Below are 21,202 nucleotides of genomic sequence, written 5' to 3'. Positions count from 1 at the left end.
TATTAAAATAACTAAAGTTTCTTATATGTTTTTGTAATTCTATGTTCTTCTTTCTGCAGATAGGGTTACTACATGCTGTCATGTCGGATAAAGAATACAGTGTCATCACGAGCTGTATTTCCACGAATCTATCGGAAACGCCAAACCTTCCACCAAGTTTCCGTGAAAATGTAAACCGGACAAAAGAGTCAATACGCCTACTTGCAGATAAAGTCAACCTGAATAACCATTTGTTACTTTCACGTACTGTTGTCATCATGACTGTGAATGTTCAGTATGCGTTGCTAGAGCTTTACAACCGCACAGATACTGAGGCACCTCTCGCGGAGCTTGCTGTGAGTATCCCTTAAAAGTTGTTCTATTCTTCTTGTAGTTCTTGATTACTGGTGTTGCAAATATTTCATCTTATGTGATTAATTCATAAGTGGACTTCTAGGCAATAATTTCCTTTTTTATTCCGATAATATGATGGTCACTATTATCATTTCTTTTTTCTGCAGCTGGAAGGTTTATGGGTTTCTTATAGGACAACTTCCCTGTTAGAGATGGATCTATATTTGTCTCTACTTAAATTTTCAATTCGTGATATCCGTCCAGATACAAAGTCCGAGATGCGCCTGATGCTTGGATCTTATTCAGATACTTCTAAGCTGAACACTCCGGACCCTTCAACAGATGTTGGGGTTTCTAGCCTCACCATGCTGATACTGGATTACCGATGGCGTCCTTCCTTCCAGTCGATTGTTATACGAATCCAACAGCCTCGCATACTTGTTGTCCTGGACTTTCTGCTTCCAGTTGTTGAGTATTTTGTGCCTTCCTTAGGTACAATTACAGGCAGAGAGGAAAGTCTAGACCCAAAAAATGATCCTCTTATGACGTCAGATGACATTATACTTTGTGAGCCTGTTTTCTTACAGAAAGAGAGTGTGATTCAACTCTCTCCTGAGAGGCAGCTAATAGTTGACGGTTATGATATTGATGAGTTCACTTATGATGGCTGTGGAGGCACCATATCATTATGTGAAGAGTTTGACAAGAAGGGACAACTATACTCTGGGATTATAATCATTGTTGGGCGGGGCAAAAGGCTTCGGTTCAAAAATGTGAAAATTGAGGTGGGAACTGATCTTGCGATTTTTGTTTAGTTGTCTTGATTTAAATTTAATACCATGGAGTTTAGTGATGCCCTAAGTTTCCAATCACACCATTGATATGTAAGCTAACCTGTTTTTTCGTGATATCATGTGTATGTATACAAGAACGGTGCATTACTGAGGAAGTGTGTTTACTTGAACACTGGAAGCAGCTATTCAATCTCTGCTGCAGATGGTGTTGAGGTTTCCGTGTTAGAAACTTCTTCCGGCAACGATGAAGACAACCGTTTCCAAAGCGAAGAACGCAACAGGCAAATCATTGCTCTTCAGACTGCTGCTGATACGCCTTCAAACCAAATGTTGAATTTTACATTTGAAGCGCAGGTATGAAACTAACTTTAAGAAGCTATATCAATTCCTTGGCAAACATGCACTATTAGGCCATTTTTCAGTTGTGTCAATCTGTTAGTTTAATGCTGCTTAAAGTCTTACACTTTTGGAGTTTCCGTCATGACTTCTCTATTTTGTGCATACCGCTGATACTCTGGAGCAGTATATGTGCTGTTATCTCTAAATGATGACGACATACCCTTTGTTGGTTCTTAGTGCGTTGGAAGTTTAGTAGTCCCTCTGATCCATATTAATTGTCTAAAATTTGCTCAAATATGGATGTATCTATGCCTAAAAAAAGCGTCTAGATACATGTAATATTTCGACAATTAATATGGATCGGAGGGAGTACTTATATTGTGAATGGTAGGTTGTGGGACTGCTGGTTAGCTTGCTCAGGAAATCTCAATCTGTATCACATGCTAATGTAAATTCCTACCAATATGTTGGAAAAGGAAGATGATAAGACAATGCAGGCAAATAATAAAGATATTCTACCGAAGCAATAACCAGAAATAGAAGGGGCTCTGAAAGAATGTTCATGTGTTCTCTATTGTGAAGAAATATTGCAACTTGTTCTATTGCCAAGGTTCTAGGCCAAAAGGAGATAAACTTGGAACCCCAAATACAAAAGGAAATACAACTAGTCCTAGTACATTACAACTATATGTCTCTTACATCTGTTGCCTGCAATTCCATGAAAGTTTCTCCAGCAATGGGCGGTTAGGTGTTAGATTGGATTGATGGGCGCACCTCATGCCAGAAGGTACTGGAGAAGAGGCAGCTGGTTAGGAGGTGGTTCATCAACTCATCTGCCTGGTCACAGAGCAGACAATGTGGGGGTGTGCCACAACCCTTGTCTTGGCATGCGTTGCTAGGCGACCTAGATGAAGAACTTTACCTGAGGGGAGCTTTGGAAGATGGTTTTGTAGCACGACTTGGAGGAGTGCTGGCCAACTACCGTCTAGCACCATAGCAACATGTCTAGTTCAGCGCGAGCCGCACCTCGCAGACCGCCATCCAAGGATGGATATATTGCCACAAGGCTACTGGCCCAAGTGCCCTCCCCCCGAATGTTCGTGATTAAACGTTGCTCCAAGAGCACCTTCCGTACGGTGAGGCATTTGAGGGAACACCATGAGAGATGAGATGATCTTGAGGGCCTCCGGTGCCAAGCTCTGAGATGGCTTAGCCACCTGTTCTCATAAGAGAGCAGAGGTCCGGCTGCCAACCAACATCCTTCCGCTCATCTTTGGAGAACTGCATGTCTAGGCCCTGCTGGGAGCGCAATGGATCTTGTGCATCCTTCAGCTCCAGGAGATCTGCGGGTTGATCGTCGTCCAAGCCTCCAAGCCTTGTCAGAAAATTCCACGCCAGCCATAGCGGAGCAGGTGGGAAATCTTCACCCAATTGACATGGCAGTGGCTACATTTTTTTATGAAACACCTGTCACATTGTAGATGCACCCCCCCGACCGCCAATGTTAGACTCGTTATCGATGGGTACATTGCTTACCAGTGAAAGGATAATCCGCATTTATGAGACACACATGATGTTGAACTTGGCATCGATCTGTGGTGTACAACCATTGGCCACTTTGTGTGACCGCTCTCCTGTCCAGAGAATGCTCCTGTGATCTTGTCCGCCTGCTTCTTGAACATTTCATAAAGGCCCAGTACAGGAGCTGGTAGAGAGGAATCGCCACCAGCACCAATGGTGGAGAGTCGCGTACTCGCGTTCCAGGTCAGGAGGCAATCCGTAATAGTGTCAACAAGGGTTTTGAAGGCCTCACTGGATGGCTTGCGGATAGCTAGGGGGATCCCGATGTACTTGATGTGGAAGTGCAGGAACTGACACTCCATCGTGAAAGCTGCCTCCAGGACCTCCTTCGGAGCAGCCAATGGGAGACACCGAGTGCTTTGCAAAGTTGGTTAATCCATCTTGGACCAGTCTTATTTTTTTGGCGTGTTCTCCTTCTTCTAATTGCTTTCGCGACTCAATGTGACTTGGACAGAGACGACTCCCACGAGAACCAAAAAGATAGTAATCCTCAAGTTAACTATTATTCTCATCTTCTGCTGGTCCTGCAATGGATTCGGTATCCAGATTGATCCAACCAATTTTTTTTTGCTTTTCGAACGTCTCTTCTTCCATGCCTTCCTGCACAGTGCAGTGTGGCAAGCAGTAACTATAAGTGTCCTACAGTCCGCATCAGTGATTAAATGGCACGTTGCAGGATTCTGGTCACCATGTAGTCTCGGGCTTGTTCGTGCCTGGCAAAAGATGGTGCTTGGAGACTAGAGAATTTTTGCCAGGCCAGGCAGACATGAGGATGTGGTGTTTGGTTGGTGCCCCGAGCCTGAGGAAAGCGTAAACATAAGAAAACACTTTGAGAATGAGAAAGTGTAAATTATTCAAATATGCTTTCCCAAGCACAAGTCTGGAACCATGGCTTTCCCTAATACATCAACCCAGCCACACACTCATACAGAAGATATAGATTTCATTCCGAAACAAGAAAGCTAGATGCAACAATGAGAGTCCCCCAGGACAGTTCCATTCTCATTTCACCAGGCTTCTGCTGCTTCTCATCTTCTCTCATGTATGGTTTCTGGGCGCGACGCTTTAATAATTACAGAAGCTTGATTGCAGCAGCGATGCATCCATTGAGGAGCGGTGGCCACGATAGGACTAGGGACTGAGGAGAGACGAGGACAGGATGCTGAGGTAGCTGGGCCTTTTACTTCTCTTCGTGTTGTGATTTGAGAGGGATTGTAGTTTCATTGGCTTTGGGCTGGCGCAGATGCAAGAAGTAGGGAAAAAACCAGGGTCATAACCAGACGCATCCCAGGCACGAACAAGCCCGAGATGGCCCTGGCACTGTGGAATCAGAATTGTAATTTGAGTGTTATCTGCACTTATATCTCTTATAAACTTATTAACACTCGTATTCGCTCCTTAACGCTCTTCTAAACTGATCAACCATCATTATGTTTTTTCCTTCCCTGACTGTTAGGGTTAGGTTACCAACTTGTATTCCTATGAGGCTCTAGGCCAATAATACAGTACATTGTACACAGATTATATGTAGGAAACCCCTTATAATGGGGTACTACATACTGGTATAAACAGCTTATATAACATATATTTATAGGCACTATAAACTGTTGGATACTTGCATACAGTGTGTGCACTTCTTTTATTCAAAACAGCAGTAGTTTGTCATTAACCTATTGAGTTCTGGGTATATAGATTCTAACCTCACGCTCCTTTTGTGGTACTGATGTTACATATTTCTCTCGTTCGAATGTTCAGGTTGTATCCCCGGAATTTACCTTCTATGATAGTTCAAAGTTATCAATGGATGATTCCTTGCACATTGAGAAGCTTGTTCGTGCCAAGATGGATTTCAGTTTCATGTTCGTCTTCCTCTCTAGTACCACTGAACCATTAAGTTTTTATTTGGCTTTATCTCTGATGAATTTCTCTGCTTGCCATGTAACCTCTTACATGAAATCAGGTATGCTTCAAAAGAAAAAGACATCTGGGCTCGATCGGTTGTTAAAGATCTGACAATAGAAGCTGGTTCTGGTCTTGTTGTTCTCGAGCCAGTAGACTTTTCATGGAAATATACATCAGTCAGTGAGAAAACAAACATAATATTGACATCTTCGGAAATATGCATCCATCTTTCTCTGAATGTTGCTTCTCTCTTGCTCAAACTACAAAATCAAACCCTTGCAGCTTTGCAGTTTGGCAATATTAACCCATTGGTCTCTTGTACTAACTTTAAGCGAGTTTGGATGTCACCGGAAGGTACTTATGTGTTAGTTCATCTAGTTTTTGTTGCAAGTCGTGTTATTGTATTTCCACTGTTTATTTGTTTCTTTGTGTTAATGTATCCCTATTAATTTTGCTGATCATCATCATATACTGTAGGTGATCTTCCTGGTTACAATCTCACCTTCTGGAGGCCTCAAGCTCCTTCAAATTATGTTATCTTGGGTGATTGTGTGTCCTCAAGGTAACTTTTGCCCCTTGAGATCTACCACCCTGGTGACCTTAAGTATTAGTAGTACTGTACCAGCAAAACTTTAAGAGTCATATCAGTCGTGTGTACTATGTTCTCGAATCTTGGTACTTTCTAGAGTTACCATGTGACTGTTTCTTTCTAGAGTTACCAACACTGGGATGTGTCTGGTTTGGTCGTACATCCCGAATCTTGTCTAGTGATCCATAATTCCTCTCAGATCCTTTATTCATTGAGAAATGTAGTTCTACCCACGTGTTGGGTATTTCTACTATTAGTGTACATCATTTGATTGACCTGAAACTTTTTGATGGTTGAAATTTTTTAGTCCTGAGCATTTAATTTGTTATGATAGAACTAGCAGTATTCCGGAATTGGTGTGAAGTAGGATTAAGAGTCTGCTGGGAGCTGGCCAGCTATAAAACACACTATTTTGGGCAACAAGGCACCATAGCCACTGGCCTTGGGGTATCTAGCTCCAATTTGAAAATAAATATTTGGCAAGGATGACAACTTTGAATAGAGTTCAGTTTCATTGTAAGAATGTCCAAAGAGAAGGCACCTTCCAAAAAAAGAAAAAAGAAAACAAGAGAAGGCCACTGAAAACCATGTGAAACATTAACTTAGGTTTAAGCTCTGAAACCACTACAAGCCATCTGTTCCCTGTGTTGAGATATTTTCAGAAAAAAAAAATGTTTTAAACCAACATAGAAACCAACTCACTCTTCTGTAGCTTTTCAGAAAAAGTATGTTTTATAGATAAGAAAAATGGTTAATGGTCCACATTTCAACCCTGAACTTTTGCAGACTTGAACTCTGAAACTCGTTGATTTTAACCTTGAATTGTTGAATCCTTTTGCTTTATCACATTGACCCTATCCAAGGTTGTTTCAAGCTGGCAGACGGCTGATGGTTGGCAGCATGTTTACACTTTAGCACTTTGCTACGTCAGTAGCTTAAGTAAAATAATTTAGATTATTTTGGGGGAATATCAGGAAAATGAAAAAACAAAAGAAAGTAGAAAAATCATTTTATTCTTGATGCATTGATAGAATAGAAGTCCTTCACAAGCCTAAGGAAGGGCAAATACCCCCAAATTTACAACTCTACATGCCTAAGTGGTAAGCACCGCCGGGAGCAGCGATCTGAGATCTACCTCCCTGGCTCGTCTCATAGTTCGGCCTCGGCCTTGATCATGTCAAGCAGAGTGGTGATGTTGGGCACCACATTGTGAAAGATGCAGCGTTCCAGATCTACCAAACTATCACCATGATCAAAATCCACCTCCATGGCTCTGTTCATAGTCTGGCCTCGGCCTTGATCATGTCGAGCAGGGTGGTGATGTTGGGCACCACATTGTGAAAGATGGCAGCGTTTCTCTGCTTCCAGATCTATCAAATTATGAGTATGATCCAAAATTCAAAATCTACCTCCCTGACATGGCTCATAGTTTGGCCTCGACCTTAATCATGTCGAGCAGGGTGTTGTTGTTGGGCACCACATTGTGAAAGATGGCAGTGTTTCACTGCTTCCAGATCTACCAAACTATGAGCATGATCAACGACCAGGTGCCTTTCCGCAACACGAGAGGGGTGTAGCGGATAGCTGATCTCCACCAGAAATAAATGTTTACTAACTTGATTTTTATATTAGTAAAGATAAAGATGCTTCACATTAAGTATATAAACATGTCAATCAGTGGCGAACGGTCTGTCCACCTCTTGTTATAACAGTTTGAATGAGGGTGGATATAGATGGTTTTAAAACATGTATTGTGATTTTCTTAAAAATCGGTTGCAACGCATGGACATTGTGCTGGTTTTGAATGAAATTAGAGTCAGTTTTGCAAACTGTAGAAGTAGTTTGTTGCAAATTATCTCTTGTGACATGTTTGATGTAAACCACAATGTATTTGATATGTAAATTCCATACAAACCATCACATAAGTTAGAAATGAGACTATTGGTCAATATAACATTATAGTGCAGCAATAAATATTAAAAACCTGGTTGCTGACTGTATTTTACTTTTTGTTTCCACTTTAATCATTGTGGCTACTTTTTTAAATGGTTTCATTTGATTTGATTATTCACACATACTGTCTGGACACTCTAACTGTGGTACCTTTTTACATTTAATAACTAAATTAAAAAAAGATGCAATGGACTTCCTCTTCGGTGAAAAGAAGTATTCTGTACATAGATTCATGTTAACTTTCTTTTGGGCTCTTCTGTGAAAATAAGTATTCTTTACATACATTCATGTTAACTTTCTTTTGGGCAACTAGCTGTTTCTGGTTGCTAATTTCCCCCCTTGTATTTTCACCCGTTTTTAACACTCATTAACTTTGATCATAATCCTTCTTAGGCTAATGTGTCGTGTGTGACTTTTCCATGTCAGGTCTGTGCCACCTTCTCAGGTTGTTGTTGCTGTAAGCAACACCTATGGCCGTGTGCGGAAACCTCTTGGATTTAGTCTTGTACATACATTGCCTGGATCTGTAGGGTTAGCTGATTCAAAGAAGTCAACTGAGGAAAATGATTGTTCTATCTGGGTTCCTGTGCCACCACCTGGATACTTAGCTCTAGGCTGTGTGGTAAATAGTGGAAGGCAGCCACCTTCAAATCAAGCTGTGTACTGCCTTCGTTCTGATCTAGTAACTTCTGCAGCATTTTCAGATTGTATGCACACTCTCTCGCCTGCTCCTGGGTAAGGACATTTGGCATGCCTTATGTAGTTTGATCATTTGTTCTCCATCTATCTTCCTAGAAAGAGTATTCAGTATTTACTTAGGATTTAATTGAAAGACCAACAAAGGTGTGATCCGTTCTTGCTTTCTATTTACTTTCTGCAGAATACTTTCTGGATTTAGCATCTGGCGTGTGGACAATGTGATTGCCACATTCCATGCACACAGTTCAGCGACCCAACCCACAAGAATGGAAGCTCTTGATTTGCATCATGTTCTGCTAAGGAATCCAAACTGCTATATCGTTAAGGATCTGAATGCAGATTCTTCTGTTCAGGGTGACCAGCCAGCTGATCGGTTAACTCATCGTAAGAGTACTTCCGGGTGGGATGCTGTTAGAACTTTGTCAAGACCAAGTAGCTATTGCACGTCTACTCCGCATTTCGAAAGAATATGGTGGGATAAAGGTGGAGATACAAGAAGGCCATTTTCAATATGGCGGCCATTACCTCGTTTTGGGTTTGCTTCAGTTGGTGACTGTATAACTGAAGGGTAATGGTTCCTTTATATATACATGTAAATTTGAAAGAGCAGTATTATTCTTTCTTATACATAATTCACATGCTCCATACTTCTTTCAGGCTTGAACCACCTACTCTTGGCATTCTTTTTAAGTGTGACAACAAGATAGTTTCTGAAAGGCCCGTACAGTTTACGAAAGTAGCCCAAATTGACAGAAAAGGCTTTGATGAAATATTCTTTTGGTATCCAGTGGCGCCTCCTGGATATGTTTCTCTTGGTTGTGTTCTGACAAAAACAGATGAAATGCCAAGCAAGGATTCCATTTGCTGTCCTAAATTGGGTCTGGTGAACCAAGCGAATATCTCGGAGGACCCTATCTCCAGGTCTTCTAGCTCAAAGGGACCTAGCTGCTGGAGCATTTGGAAAGTTGGAAATCAGGTTATCCTTTACACTTGTATTATTTCCTTTAACATTATTTCAGCTCATGTTTGTAGGAATCCAACTCTCTCTGATGTTTTAGGCATGTACGTTCCTAGCACGGCCTGATCTGAAAAAACCCTCAGCACGATTAGCATACAGTATTGCAGATCATGCTAAGCCAAAGGCACCCGAAAATATTACAGCTGAATTGAAGCTGGGATCTTTGTCAATCAGCATCCTCGACAGCTCCTGCGGAATGGTGTGTAGGCATGCTAGATTATGTTTCCTTTTCTGGACTCTGAAAGATGCCAACTGTTAAAATGCTTCTATTTTCTAGTTAAGTAATTTCCAAATATTTTAGGTCACACCAATTTTCGACACAACAATTGCAAGTATCAATCTTGCAACACATGGAAGATTTGAGACCATTAATGCTGTTTTGATCTGTTCAATTGCTGCATCCACATTCAATAGACACTTGGAAGCGTGGGAGCCCTTGGTTGAGCCATTTGATGGGATATTCAAGTTAGTTCTGCTTAACTGTTTTCTTATTTCCATCTACCTGAAAAATTATATCGTTCTCTTCTGCAAATTTTGTGGCACCAACTTATTATTGTTCAATCCTTATGAAAGGTTGGAAACGTATGATACCAGTGAACAACCTCCTTCCAAAGTCGGTAAGAGGATTCGTGTTGCTGCAACAAGTCCGTTAAATGCCAACTTGAGTTCTGCAAATCTTGATTTGCTTATCGAAACTTTAATTTCATGGAGAAGACAAATTGATATTGAAACACGGTCTTCAATCAGAAATGAGGTTTCATCTTATCATTCAACTACTTCACTCCTGCGTGCTTTCCGTATACTTGCAATGATTGATATTCTCTCTGCCTATTTTGCAGGACACTGTTGAAAATTTGAAAATAGCTGATGATTTGTCTTGTTCTGCATTGGATGAAGATGATTTCCAGAGGGTAGTTTTTGAGAACAAGTTAGGATGTGATGTTTATCTTAAGAAACTAGAAGATAATGAAAACACTATTGAGCTGTTACAGCATGAGAATCACATCTCATTGTCGATGCCACCTCCGAGGTTTTCTGATAAACTAAATGTATTGTCCAATTCCACGGAGGCAAGATATTATGTTGTCATACAGATCTTTGAGTCCAAGGTAACACTCATACTTGTGTTATGCTTTGTGAAGGCAACTTCTTTATATGACTCTCACAGTTTTTTTTTTTGCATGGTAGGGCCTGCCTATCGTAGATGATGGCAATGACCATAGCTACTTCTGTGCTTTGCGCTTGCTCATAGGAAGTCAAACTTCTGATCAGTACAAGGCGTTCCCACAGAGTGCCCGAACAAGATGTGTAAAACCACTGAAAACTGACTTACAGACACATCATGCCAAGTGGAACGAACATTTTATATTTGAAGTTCCAGAACAGGTGAGTTTCAATTTGGTCATAGAGTTCTATATCTAAATTTGTTTGCAATGACCAGCTCTTGTGAAAATTAATAATTTGTTTATTTTTAAGTGGACTGCAAATGAATCCAATAGCTCCTTGTAGGCACAGTTGAGGCTTAATATATCTCGTTTGATGTATTTTCTTATCTTTTTTTTTTGGGTTGATCGTGTTAGTATGATTGCATTAAATTGTATAATATGGGCTTTTCAGGCATCGGCTAATTTAGAGATTGAGGTAACTAATCTTGCATCAAAGGCTGGTAAAGGTAATTTTGCAGCTATTATTTTTTATCACATTTAATAGTTTTCTCTTGGTTTTCTTTGTACTTCCTTTCAATTCCCATCTACTGTATAAAATCATTATGTGTTTCTTATTGTTGGTTACTCATGGCTGTAAAATAATGGTTCCAATTTGCTGTCTTTCAATTTTTTTTTTTTTTTGACATGCCTATTTTTTGTCAAAACTAGTGGTTTTGACTACTATATCTTATATCTAATAAGCTGATAGATCTAAATCTTACCTGACCATGAGAACTTTTGTACTATATCTTTGGAATTGCATAAAAAAAGAGAGTTACAGGTATAGGAGATTCCTAAGCTTCATCCTCTTTTATTTCCAATTTATTTGTATGCAGTAGTGGCTTGTGGATAGCTATTGTTGGCATGCGATGGTTTCCCTATCTTTCAATTTTTTATCTACTCTGTATTAATGCTTCAATTTTTTAAGTATATCATCTAAAATGGTCTATGATATTTGATTAGAAAAAATGGTACAGAAGTCCTCCATAACCATCACTCTGGTTGTTTCCTAAACATTTCTGTTCTAGAAGGTGCAAAATATCTCATTTGCTAAACATGCGACAGTTTTAAGGCTCTTTTTCACATAATAATTTTGACAAACTGTCAGCCAATTTAAATGTTTGGGATTTGATTAACATTATTCTTTCATTTGTAAGGTGAAGTGCTTGGTTCGTTGTCAATACCTATTGGACGGGGCACAACAACATTAAAACGGGCTGCTTCTATCAGAATCCTTCAGCAAGCTGCTGACATCAAGCGAGTATTGACATGTCCCCTTACAAGGAAGGTAGTGCTTCCGTTTTCTAGAACTTGCTGAGCTATTTGGACAATGTTACATCTTGTAGAGCACAATACTTAATTCTACTTTTAATTTCATATCCTGACTTACGGACAACTTGAGCATATTTTACATCTTGTAGGGCACAGTACTTAATGAGGGAGACAAGAAAGGCTGTGGTGCTTTAGTACTTTCAAGTTGTTACATAGAACGACCGACTCAATCAAACTTACAGAGCTGGAAAGAGAGCATAAGCAATGCAGAGAGTAGTTTCTGGATAGGGCTTACCCCAGATGGTCCATGGGAAAGTTTTACTGCAGTTCTACCACTGTCAATCATCCCAAAAGCACTTAATAGTAACCACTTTGCATTTGAGATCACCATGAGGAATGGAAAAAAACATGCAACTTTGAGGGCTCTCGCAGTTATTGCTAATGATTCTGACATAAAACTTGAAGTTTCTGTATGTCCAGTAAACGAGCTTAATAGCTCTGTGTTAAATGCTGGGTCAACTAGTTCCACCAACACCATTGATGAAGTATTTGAAAACCAGTGGTACCGACCAATTTCAGGGTGGACAAGTAACCACTCTGGTGATCATGGAGTTGATTTAGGGCAATGGAGCACGAGGGACTGCTCTTACTCATCTAAGGTAATTTCTTTCGTTTAGTTGACCAATAAAATGAGCCTTTCTTTATTCATAGAATAGACTTTGTTATTATCTTTTGTTTAGATGATGCAAAAAATAATTATTATAACATAAGTTATTAGCTTCTAACAACAAAATGTGCAACTTGTTATGAAGGCATTTTTTGAACCTCGTCTTCCACCTGATTGGAAGTGGACGTCTCCATGGAAAATTGAAAAATCTACTTTCGTGGATAGCGATGGGTGGGCATATGCTGCTGATTTTCAAAACTTAAACTGGCCATCCTCCTGGAGATCCTCCAAATCACCACATGACTTTGTTAGGCGAAGGCGTTGGGTACGTTCAAGGCAGCCGTTACAAGAACAACGTGTGGAAATACCTAGGAAAATAATTGCTATTGTTGAGCCTCATTCATCTACGTCGTTGCCTTGGACAGCAATGATTAAGGATATGGATTTGTGTTTGCAAGTTCGTCCATTTTCTGTAAAATCAGATGAATCATACAGTTGGAGTCAGGTTCTTTCGCTAGGTTATGGCAGCCTACCTAAGCAACAGCAGCAGCAATCTGCACTTTCTAGGCAAAGCACCTTGAAACAATCATCTGTCCCCTCAAGGAGTTCTGTTCTTAGACTAGCGGAGCTTGAGAAAAAAGATGTGCTTTCATACTGCTCCCCTCCTGCCGGTATTAAACAATATTTCTGGCTTAGTGTTGGAGTTGATGCTTCCATTGTTCATACAGACTTGAATGTACCTGTTTACGACTGGAAGTTTTCCTTCAATTCAATTCTTAGACTTGAAAATAAGCTTCCGTATGAAGCTGAGTATTCTATTTGGGAGAAATCAGCTGAAGGTAATATGGTTGAAAGGCAGCATGGTATTGTCCCATCCGGTGGAAGCGCATTCATCTATTCAGCAGATATTCGAAAATCAATTTACCTCACGTTGTTTCTTCAGAATGGCTGGATTTTAGAAAAGGTAATGCGTCTATATTTCGTGGAACATCTATTGGACCGAAGGGGTTACTCATCTATGTGACACCACCACTCGCATGTTTACATTACTTGTGAGATTAAAATGACTTATCCATTTCTCATTCCTTATAGGATGCTGTATTAATAATGGACTTGCTCTCCTTGGAACACGTTTCTTCTTTCTGGATGGTTCAGAAACGAAGCCAGAGGTTTGAAAGCTTTTATACATTTTTAGTTGGTTAATTTTGTAACCCTCTGGAAGTATTTTCGTGGCAAGTGATCGTTGCAAGTTATCTTGTTTCAGATCCCATAAAGAACATGTTAAGTTTCGTCGAAATAACCTTTTTAAATTTTATGTTTTGATTTGATTGATAAAGTGAACTTCAAGCACCATGAATACAAAAACTGGAAGTTGTCCTAGCAGGGCTGGTGTACTATTTTGCACCTCATGTCTTGGGATCTAATTCCGTTTCACTGAAATAGCAAAAGTATGTAGAAGTAGACTCAAAATCCCTCACGCGCAGTCCCAGAGGAACTTCCATACTTGTACGCAGAAGTGAAAATTCAAATTAGAATGAACGTTTTGACCAATTTAAGTTTTACTAGGCCCTTCTGGCAAATCTGAATTTCTTTTGAGTCTAACATTGTTTTCCTTACAAGTGATTATAATCAATTTAGGCTTCTATTTTAGTAAATTCTTGTCATCCAACGCATGGTTAAGCAATAGCAGATCCATATATATACATAGTGTGTCGATGTGAGAAACATAGAATCACGGTTCTTACAATCATATTACAGCCTGTTCAAGTACAAGTGCTTTGCCCTCCTTTCCCCTTCAGCTTGAGCTTTTGGGTGAACTGGTTCAGTGTATCAGGTCTCGAGTTCGAGACCTGGCTGGCGCAATTAAATTGCAGACCACTTTCGGTCCACATTTAGGCCCGAGGGAGCCACACATGAAGTATAAGTGGATTGCGCTCCTTCCCCCATGAGCTTGAGCTTTTGGGTGAACTGGTTCAGTGCATGAAACGCAGATTATTAGAATGGTCTTGATTTGAATATTTGGAACGCAGATTATTAGAATGTGTAAAATTATGATGCACATACATGGATAATAGTTGTAAAAGAAAAAATAATTTTGAGTAGAGCTCTGTGGTAAAGATCGATCTTTATTTAGCAACTTATTATAATTGGACAATTCATAGGCAATAATTGAAGTACTTTCAGTGGAACTGTCTACAGCCAGTTTGTTTCCTTGTGGACTACTATAATTTGAGGTAGCTAAGTTGGCAATACTTGATAGCGTTTTATGCTTTCATATGCACAACAATTGGAGAGTTCATTCTTTATCATTTCTAATAATTTTACTTGTGTCTGAAATTAGGAGATTGCGAGTTAGTGTTGAACATGACCTGGGAGCAAGTGATGCTGCACCAAAGACACTGAGATTATTTGCTCCATATTGGATAAAAAACAATTCTTCAATTCCACTGTCTTATCGTATTGTAGAAGTGGAACCGGCAGAAAATGCAGATGCAGAATCACTTAGTAGACCAGACTCATTGAGCAGAGCGGCTAAATCTTCAAAATTTTCCCTCAGATATTCTTCTAAATCTCTTGCCAGAAGAGGCAGTATATCACAGAGAATGCAAATATTGGAAGTCATTGAAGATTGTGGTACAAACTATGTGATGCTTTCACCACAGGATTATGTGAACCGCTCAACAAATATGCGCGAGTCTCGGGAGAACAATTTTAGCCCGGCAAGGGTTGCAATTTGTGCGGCTGTTGGCAGTTGCAAACAGTACAGTATTGGAGTGTCTCTCTTTGAGCTTGAGAACAAGGTATACAATGCGATATTATTACACACGTTTTATTTTGCATGTGGGTCTTGAAGCACTACTACATTGATTTGGTGTCACGTACATGGTGCAGGAGCACGTCGACGTCAAAGTATTTTCTTCTGATGGATCATATTACTGGTTCTCAGTTCAACTGAAGATGGCTTCAGATAGAACAAAGGTTTGAATTTTCATGTGTTATCTTCTGGACGTTGTACTTCATGCTGTCATGCATCTTAATTGCTGTACAGCGTTTATATTGTGTCTTGTAGAATTTGTTTGATGCCAGCAAGTTCTCTTGTCATTTTGTTAATTCTCTTTCTCCTGATTCATTATATCTCTGTAAGAAATTAGAAACAAAGGTTGTGATGAGCATTTTGACTCATTTTGACTACAAGAATAAAAGGCTGACTCTGAAAGTTCACTCTCAGTCATATAGTCATGTGTCTCTCTTTTTCATAGAATCTATCTATTCATGTGCGATGGGCAGCATTGGTTAGTGATATGGAGTAAGAACCTTTAGCTCAATATATAATGGTAAATATACAACTTCAAGGCAATAAATAGGTATCCTGATTTATACCGGCCATAATAAACAGTTGTTCTTGATTAATTAACAAGGTGAATTTTCTTGTTGACTTCACTAAATGAATTCACATCAAGGGTTTGTAAGACAAAGCTGACTGTGTTGGTTTAAGGATTTGGTCGAATTAACCTGCATAGTGTACTTCAGGTTTGTTTCGGAGAGCTCCGCTCCACCTTGTCTTACAGACAAGTGTCTAAGAATGTTATGTGCATGGTTTGCAAATAAGATTGTTACCAATCGAGCAAGGAAATTTTGTATCAAAGTTGCAGCCATTCAAAAGTACTACACATATCAACATTTACTCATACGTGAAGTTGATTCATCACAAGAACTTGAACCTTGGTGTAGCATTACAAAATATGTTGCATGTTGCAATTTGTTCCATCCCACATCAAAACAAAAAAGAAAAGTGGAGTTAGGGTGTTTGGGATGAACTTCCACTAGTAAGCTATCCCGAACACCCCCTCATGCTGTTACACTTACACTTCATATATAGATTCTCGAGTAAACCATTTTCTTTACTTTATTTTTGTTGGTTCTCTTCAATAATTTCTGCAATTTCTTGGAATTCCTGATGGATTAGTTAACTCTTACTCCCTCCGTTCCTAAATACTTGTCGTGGTTTTAGTTTGCACTAAATTGATTCTGTTTGAAAGTTTGAAAGTTTGCTATGACTTCATTGATTCTGTTTGAAAGTTTGCTTCGAGGAATTGTTGTATGTGTACCAAATGTATATCACCGTATACTTTTTCTCTCACATATTATGTTATTGTATGATTGCAATAAACAAATCGGAAAAATGTTCTGGTAATGCAGGTAGTGAATTTTCTTCCACGTGCACTTTTTATCAATAGAATCGGGACAAGTATTATTTTATCTGAGTATCATAGTGAGGTGGAGGAGCATTTACGTCCAACTGATCCTCCAAAAGTGTTCCAATGGCGTTCAGAATTTGGAAACGAACTTTTGAAGGTCAGACTTTGAACTGCTGTCTTTTGCTTTGTGATGTGTTCAGTTTCTTGACTTCCTTCATTTTGTATGCTTGCAGTTACGTATGGAGGGATACAAATGGAGTACACCGTTTAGCATTGATGCTAATGGAGTTATGTGCGTGCTCATGAACAGTATTACAGGAAATGATCAAACTTTTGTGAGGGTAAATGTTAGAAGTGGAACAAAAAGTTCACGTTATGAAGTTGTCTTTCAACTTGCTTGCCGGTCCAGCCCGTACAGGTACAGCTTACTTCTTGTCTAATCTATGTCAATATTTCATACAGTTAATAAACAAATTATAAATAATGTACACAGGTTAGAGAATCGCTCCATGTTCTTGCCTGTACGGTTTCGACAAGTTGGTGGTGATGATTATTCATGGCGTAGTCTATGTCCGAACTCATCAGCTTCCTTCTTCTGGGAGGATCTTGGCAGAAGGCGTCTGTTAGAAGTATTGGTTGATGGGGCTGACCCTACAAGCTCCATGACATATGACATTGATGTCATCATGGATCACCAGCCACTAGCTACCTCTAGTGGGCTTAAGAAGGCCTTGGGCATCACTGTTATCAAGGAGGGAAAATTGCATGTTACTCAAATTAGTGATTGGATGCCAGATAATAGAGCGCGTGGACAGACAACTGAAAGGCTATTATCACCGATATTTCAGCCATCAGAGGTTGACTGTGGGCAGTCATCTCAAGATCTGGATAGTGAATTTCATGTTACTTTGGAACTAACTGAGCTAGGCATTTCCATAATTGACCATATGCCTGAGGAAGTTCTTTACCTCTCAGTGCAGCAATTATTACTTGCCTACTCATCTGGAATGGGTTCTGGAATCAATAGGTATAATTTACTATCGGTTGTTTGCTTTGTTACTTTCTCACTGCTGTTTTTTCTCTCCCTTGTGCTCAAATTTCTCCGCTCTTTTAATGGTAGGTTTAAAATGCGAATGCACTGGATACAAGTGGACAATCAATTACCTTTTGTTTCAATGCCTGTCCTCTTTTGTCCCCAAAAGACGGACAATCAATCAGACCATGTGCTCAAGTTTTCCATGACGATGCAGACAAAAAATTCTCTAGATTTTTGTGTTTATCCATATATTGGTGTGCAGGTGAGCTGATGTATTCACACAGCTATTCGAGTTACTTTTGCAGGCTTCTCTATTTTAATAGCATAGCTTGTGCTGCCAAGAGATTTACATGTCTAGTGCTGAACTGAGGAAGATTTTTCTATTTGATCTTGACTGCTGCTCTCTTGACAGTTGCCCTGTTGTATACTCGGGTCTTTAAATTTCTTTTCAATAACAATTACGCAATGTGCAGGTTCCTGAGAACTGTGTGTTTTTTGTTAACATCCATGAACCGATTATTTGGCGCCTCCATGAGATGGTTCAACACCTAAAGATTGATAGGATATCTAGCTCTCAGCCTTCAGCTGTTTCAGTTGATCCTGTAATGAAAATAGGGTATGCAATAAATCGCTTCTTATCATTTCTTTTTCCTTTCTCAATTTATGTCCTTGTTATTAGTACTGAATCTTCCCTTGCAGGCTTCTGAATATCTCTGAGATCCGATTTAGAGTATCAATGGCAATGTCTCCAACCCAAAGGCCAAGAGGAGTTCTTGGTTTCTGGTCATCCTTGATGACTGCACTGGGGAACATGGAGCACATGCCGGTAGGGCATGTTTAAAATTTGTGTATTATAATCATCTTTCGTACTACTTATTATAATTGTGCTTCTATCTCCAGCTTTACAAATACAACTCTTTTCTTTACTGATGTAATTTTCTCAAACATGAAGGTGCGTATAGCTCAAAGGTACCGAGAGGAATTGTGCATGCGACAAAGTGCACTAATGAGCTCTGCTATGTCCAACATCCAAAAAGATCTTCTTAGCCAACCTCTTCAACTACTTTCTGGTGTTGACATTCTTGGCAACGCCAGTAGTGCTTTGAGTAACATGAGCAAGGGTATAGCAGCACTGTCCATGGACAAGAAATTCATTCAGGGCCGGATGAGACAGGTCCATTTATGTTTGTTTCTATGTTCCCATCCATGTATTGGAATAGTACTAGTTGTAACTAAAATGAAATGTTGTTGCTATGTTTCTCCAGGATAGCAAAGGAGTGGAAGACTTTGGTGATGTCATACGAGATGGAGGTGGGGCTCTTGCAAAGGGCATCTTCAGAGGTGTCACAGGCATATTGACGAAGCCCATCGAGGGTGCGAAATCTTCTGGTGTTGAGGGGTTTGTGCAGGGAGTTGGAAAAGGGTTAATTGGTGCAGCTGCTCAGCCAGTGAGTGGAGTTCTTGATCTCCTGTCAAAAACCACCGAAGGTGCAAATGCTGTAAAAATGAAAATATCATCAGCGATAATGGCCGAGGAGCAATTGCTGCGTAGGCGTCTCCCCCGAGCAATTGGTGGTGATAGCTTGATCTATCCTTATGACGAGTATAAAGCAGGTGGCCAGGTAATTAGTCCTCTCTAAAATGGGTACCTATATACTTGAATTTTCTTTCTTTTCTGAATGGTAATATTAATCCCATGTTATTTTTGTTACGAAGGCTATCTTGCAGTTAGCTGAATCTGGCACATTTCTTGGCCAAGTTGACCTTTTTAAAGTCCGAGGAAAGTATGCATCTACTGATGCTTATGAGGACCATTTCATACTTCCCAAGGGAAAAATTCTTTTAGTTACACACAGAAGAGTATTATTACTTCAGGTAAGAGAAAATTTACACCATGATTAATTGGTTATCACTTTTTTAGTTCAGTTTCATGACATGTTTGGTTTCAGGTACCGATGATGACCCAGAGAAAGTTCAGTCCTGCAAAGGATCCATGCTCAGTAATCTGGGATGTATTATGGGATGATCTCGCCACTGTGGAGATTACTCATGGAAAAAAAGATGCTCCTGGATCCTTGCCTTCAAAACTTATTTTGTACTTGAAAGCTAAGCCTGCGAGTTCAAGGGAAGTTGTTCGTTTGGTCAAGTGTAATCGTGGGTCTGATCAAGCGACTATCGTTTACTCTTCAATTGACAACGCTTATAAAGCATATGGCCCGAATGCAGTAAAGGTACACAAACTCTTTAATAGGAACGACATACTTCTACACATAATAACACGGCATGCCTACTTCCAGACCAAAATAGAAAATGGCTAAACTTGATGTTCTAAACTTTGCACAGAGTGGAGTTATTTGAACATTACCTATCACTCCCTCCGATCCATAAGTGTCTCAAGTCTGGTACAACTTTGTACTAAGTACAAAATTTGAGACTTATTATGGATCGGAGGGAGTATAATTTAGTTCGATGGAGACTAAATTTTAATATATTACAAGTTTCTACAATCCCAAGCTTGCTTTTGTTCTTTTTGTTTCTACATATATCAACATGTTCAGCTAAACGACATGTTTTATCTGAACGACCTCTGTCAACAATCATCAGGAATTACTGAGATGGAAGGTACCAAGGCCATATGCCCCTCGCAATACTAATCGTCGCACTGTTCAAGATTTATCATTTGCTTAGATGATATTGTTCATGGAAAGGTCAACAGGAATTAGGAATACTTACCATAATCCAGAAGAAAATACAAGCTTGTGGATGATTATAGGGTTGTGTTTGAGCACAACAATCAATATCCCGGTAAATCAAAGGTATGGATTCCTTTGTTACGCAGATCGTGTGTCATGCTCATCAATATTGATTTACAGTTTATATTTTGTTTTCAAGGAAACAGCATTATAATTTTTTGTAAGATACTAAATGTGGAATTGGCTTTGTGGACCCCTTGCTTCTCTCTAATGAACTTGAGAGAGATTGGAATCTTCAAACCTGAAATTATAATGAAGTTGCAGCTTGAGTTCTGAAAAACATCTTCGCTGACAACTGGCACCAAATTTGTGACTTCAGTTGGATTGGCACGCCATCAGATATGATCCATACTGCCTTATTTTTTTTACAGGCATTGGTAGGCTTGCAGCTTGGGTATTTCCATCGAGAGAAGGCAACTTGTTTATAGGGATATGTTAGGGCATCATGATACACCGGTGGTGACTCTCGTCGCCATACATGTACATAGGTTTTTCAGGGAATTCAGGCATTTTGTGATGGAAATACTACAAAGTAGTTGCTCGTAGTGAAAGATTCCTCCTATGTAAAGTAGTACAAATTTGTTACAATGAGACAAAAGATCGGGTTATATCCGAGCGGTGACATATATTTTTCGTCGTACTTTTCCCCATATGCTCGAACCAAAGTACCGTGGTTTCATTTTTCCTTTTTAATCTAATAACCTGGCTTACATTAGATCATCGTGGACTCCAAGAAGGGAAAACAAAGAAAATAAGATTCAGCGTATCACTCGATGGTAAAGTCAAAAAAGAAACGATGCACGCTGCCAACTGGCATCAGTGCCCCTGAAGACCTGAACTGATTCGCCGTTACGATCACGGC

The 21,202-nt window shown here is 39.7% G+C and overlaps 1 protein-coding gene across 3 annotated transcripts in view; it reads left to right on the top strand.

Annotated features, from left to right (window-relative positions):
* Positions 1-20,990, top strand: part of LOC100837501 — a 47,233-nt gene extending 26,243 nt beyond the window's left edge. Inside the window, exons 33-65 of one of the 3 annotated variants that reach the window (XM_010237130.3) lie at positions 60-335; positions 501-1,118; positions 1,263-1,481; positions 4,803-4,906; positions 5,008-5,303; positions 5,427-5,511; positions 7,918-8,226; positions 8,372-8,758; positions 8,848-9,166; positions 9,249-9,407; positions 9,510-9,673; positions 9,782-9,962; positions 10,048-10,317; positions 10,397-10,594; positions 10,826-10,880; positions 11,571-11,701; positions 11,835-12,344; positions 12,498-13,316; positions 13,445-13,521; positions 14,694-15,153; positions 15,245-15,331; positions 16,553-16,708; positions 16,785-16,969; positions 17,045-17,578; positions 17,672-17,849; positions 18,061-18,203; positions 18,287-18,413; positions 18,540-18,761; positions 18,853-19,209; positions 19,304-19,462; positions 19,537-19,818; positions 20,192-20,403; positions 20,712-20,990. In XM_010237130.3, the coding sequence (XP_010235432.1) occupies positions 60-335; positions 501-1,118; positions 1,263-1,481; positions 4,803-4,906; positions 5,008-5,303; positions 5,427-5,511; positions 7,918-8,226; positions 8,372-8,758; positions 8,848-9,166; positions 9,249-9,407; positions 9,510-9,673; positions 9,782-9,962; positions 10,048-10,317; positions 10,397-10,594; positions 10,826-10,880; positions 11,571-11,701; positions 11,835-12,344; positions 12,498-13,316; positions 13,445-13,521; positions 14,694-15,153; positions 15,245-15,331; positions 16,553-16,708; positions 16,785-16,969; positions 17,045-17,578; positions 17,672-17,849; positions 18,061-18,203; positions 18,287-18,413; positions 18,540-18,761; positions 18,853-19,209; positions 19,304-19,462; positions 19,537-19,818; positions 20,192-20,275 (8,151 nt within the window). In that variant the 3' untranslated portion in view covers positions 20,276-20,403; positions 20,712-20,990. Of the gene's footprint in view, positions 1-59; positions 336-500; positions 1,119-1,262; positions 1,482-4,802; positions 4,907-5,007; positions 5,304-5,426; positions 5,512-7,917; positions 8,227-8,371; positions 8,759-8,847; positions 9,167-9,248; positions 9,408-9,509; positions 9,674-9,781; positions 9,963-10,047; positions 10,318-10,396; positions 10,595-10,825; positions 10,881-11,570; positions 11,702-11,834; positions 12,345-12,497; positions 13,317-13,444; positions 13,522-14,693; positions 15,154-15,244; positions 15,332-16,552; positions 16,709-16,784; positions 16,970-17,044; positions 17,579-17,671; positions 17,850-18,060; positions 18,204-18,286; positions 18,414-18,539; positions 18,762-18,852; positions 19,210-19,303; positions 19,463-19,536; positions 19,819-20,191; positions 20,404-20,479 lie in introns of all 3 variants that reach the window. The other 2 variants (XM_024462018.1, XM_024462019.1) reach the window with 2 other exon arrangements.
* Positions 20,991-21,202: the final 212 nt, after the last annotated feature.

This window comes from Brachypodium distachyon, chromosome 3 (assembly GCF_000005505.3).
Source record: "Brachypodium distachyon strain Bd21 chromosome 3, Brachypodium_distachyon_v3.0, whole genome shotgun sequence".
Classification (NCBI taxonomy): Eukaryota; Viridiplantae; Streptophyta; class Magnoliopsida; order Poales; family Poaceae; genus Brachypodium; species Brachypodium distachyon.
The sequence above is the reverse complement of the archived record's forward strand: the minus strand, read 5'-3'. Positions and strand labels throughout refer to the sequence as shown.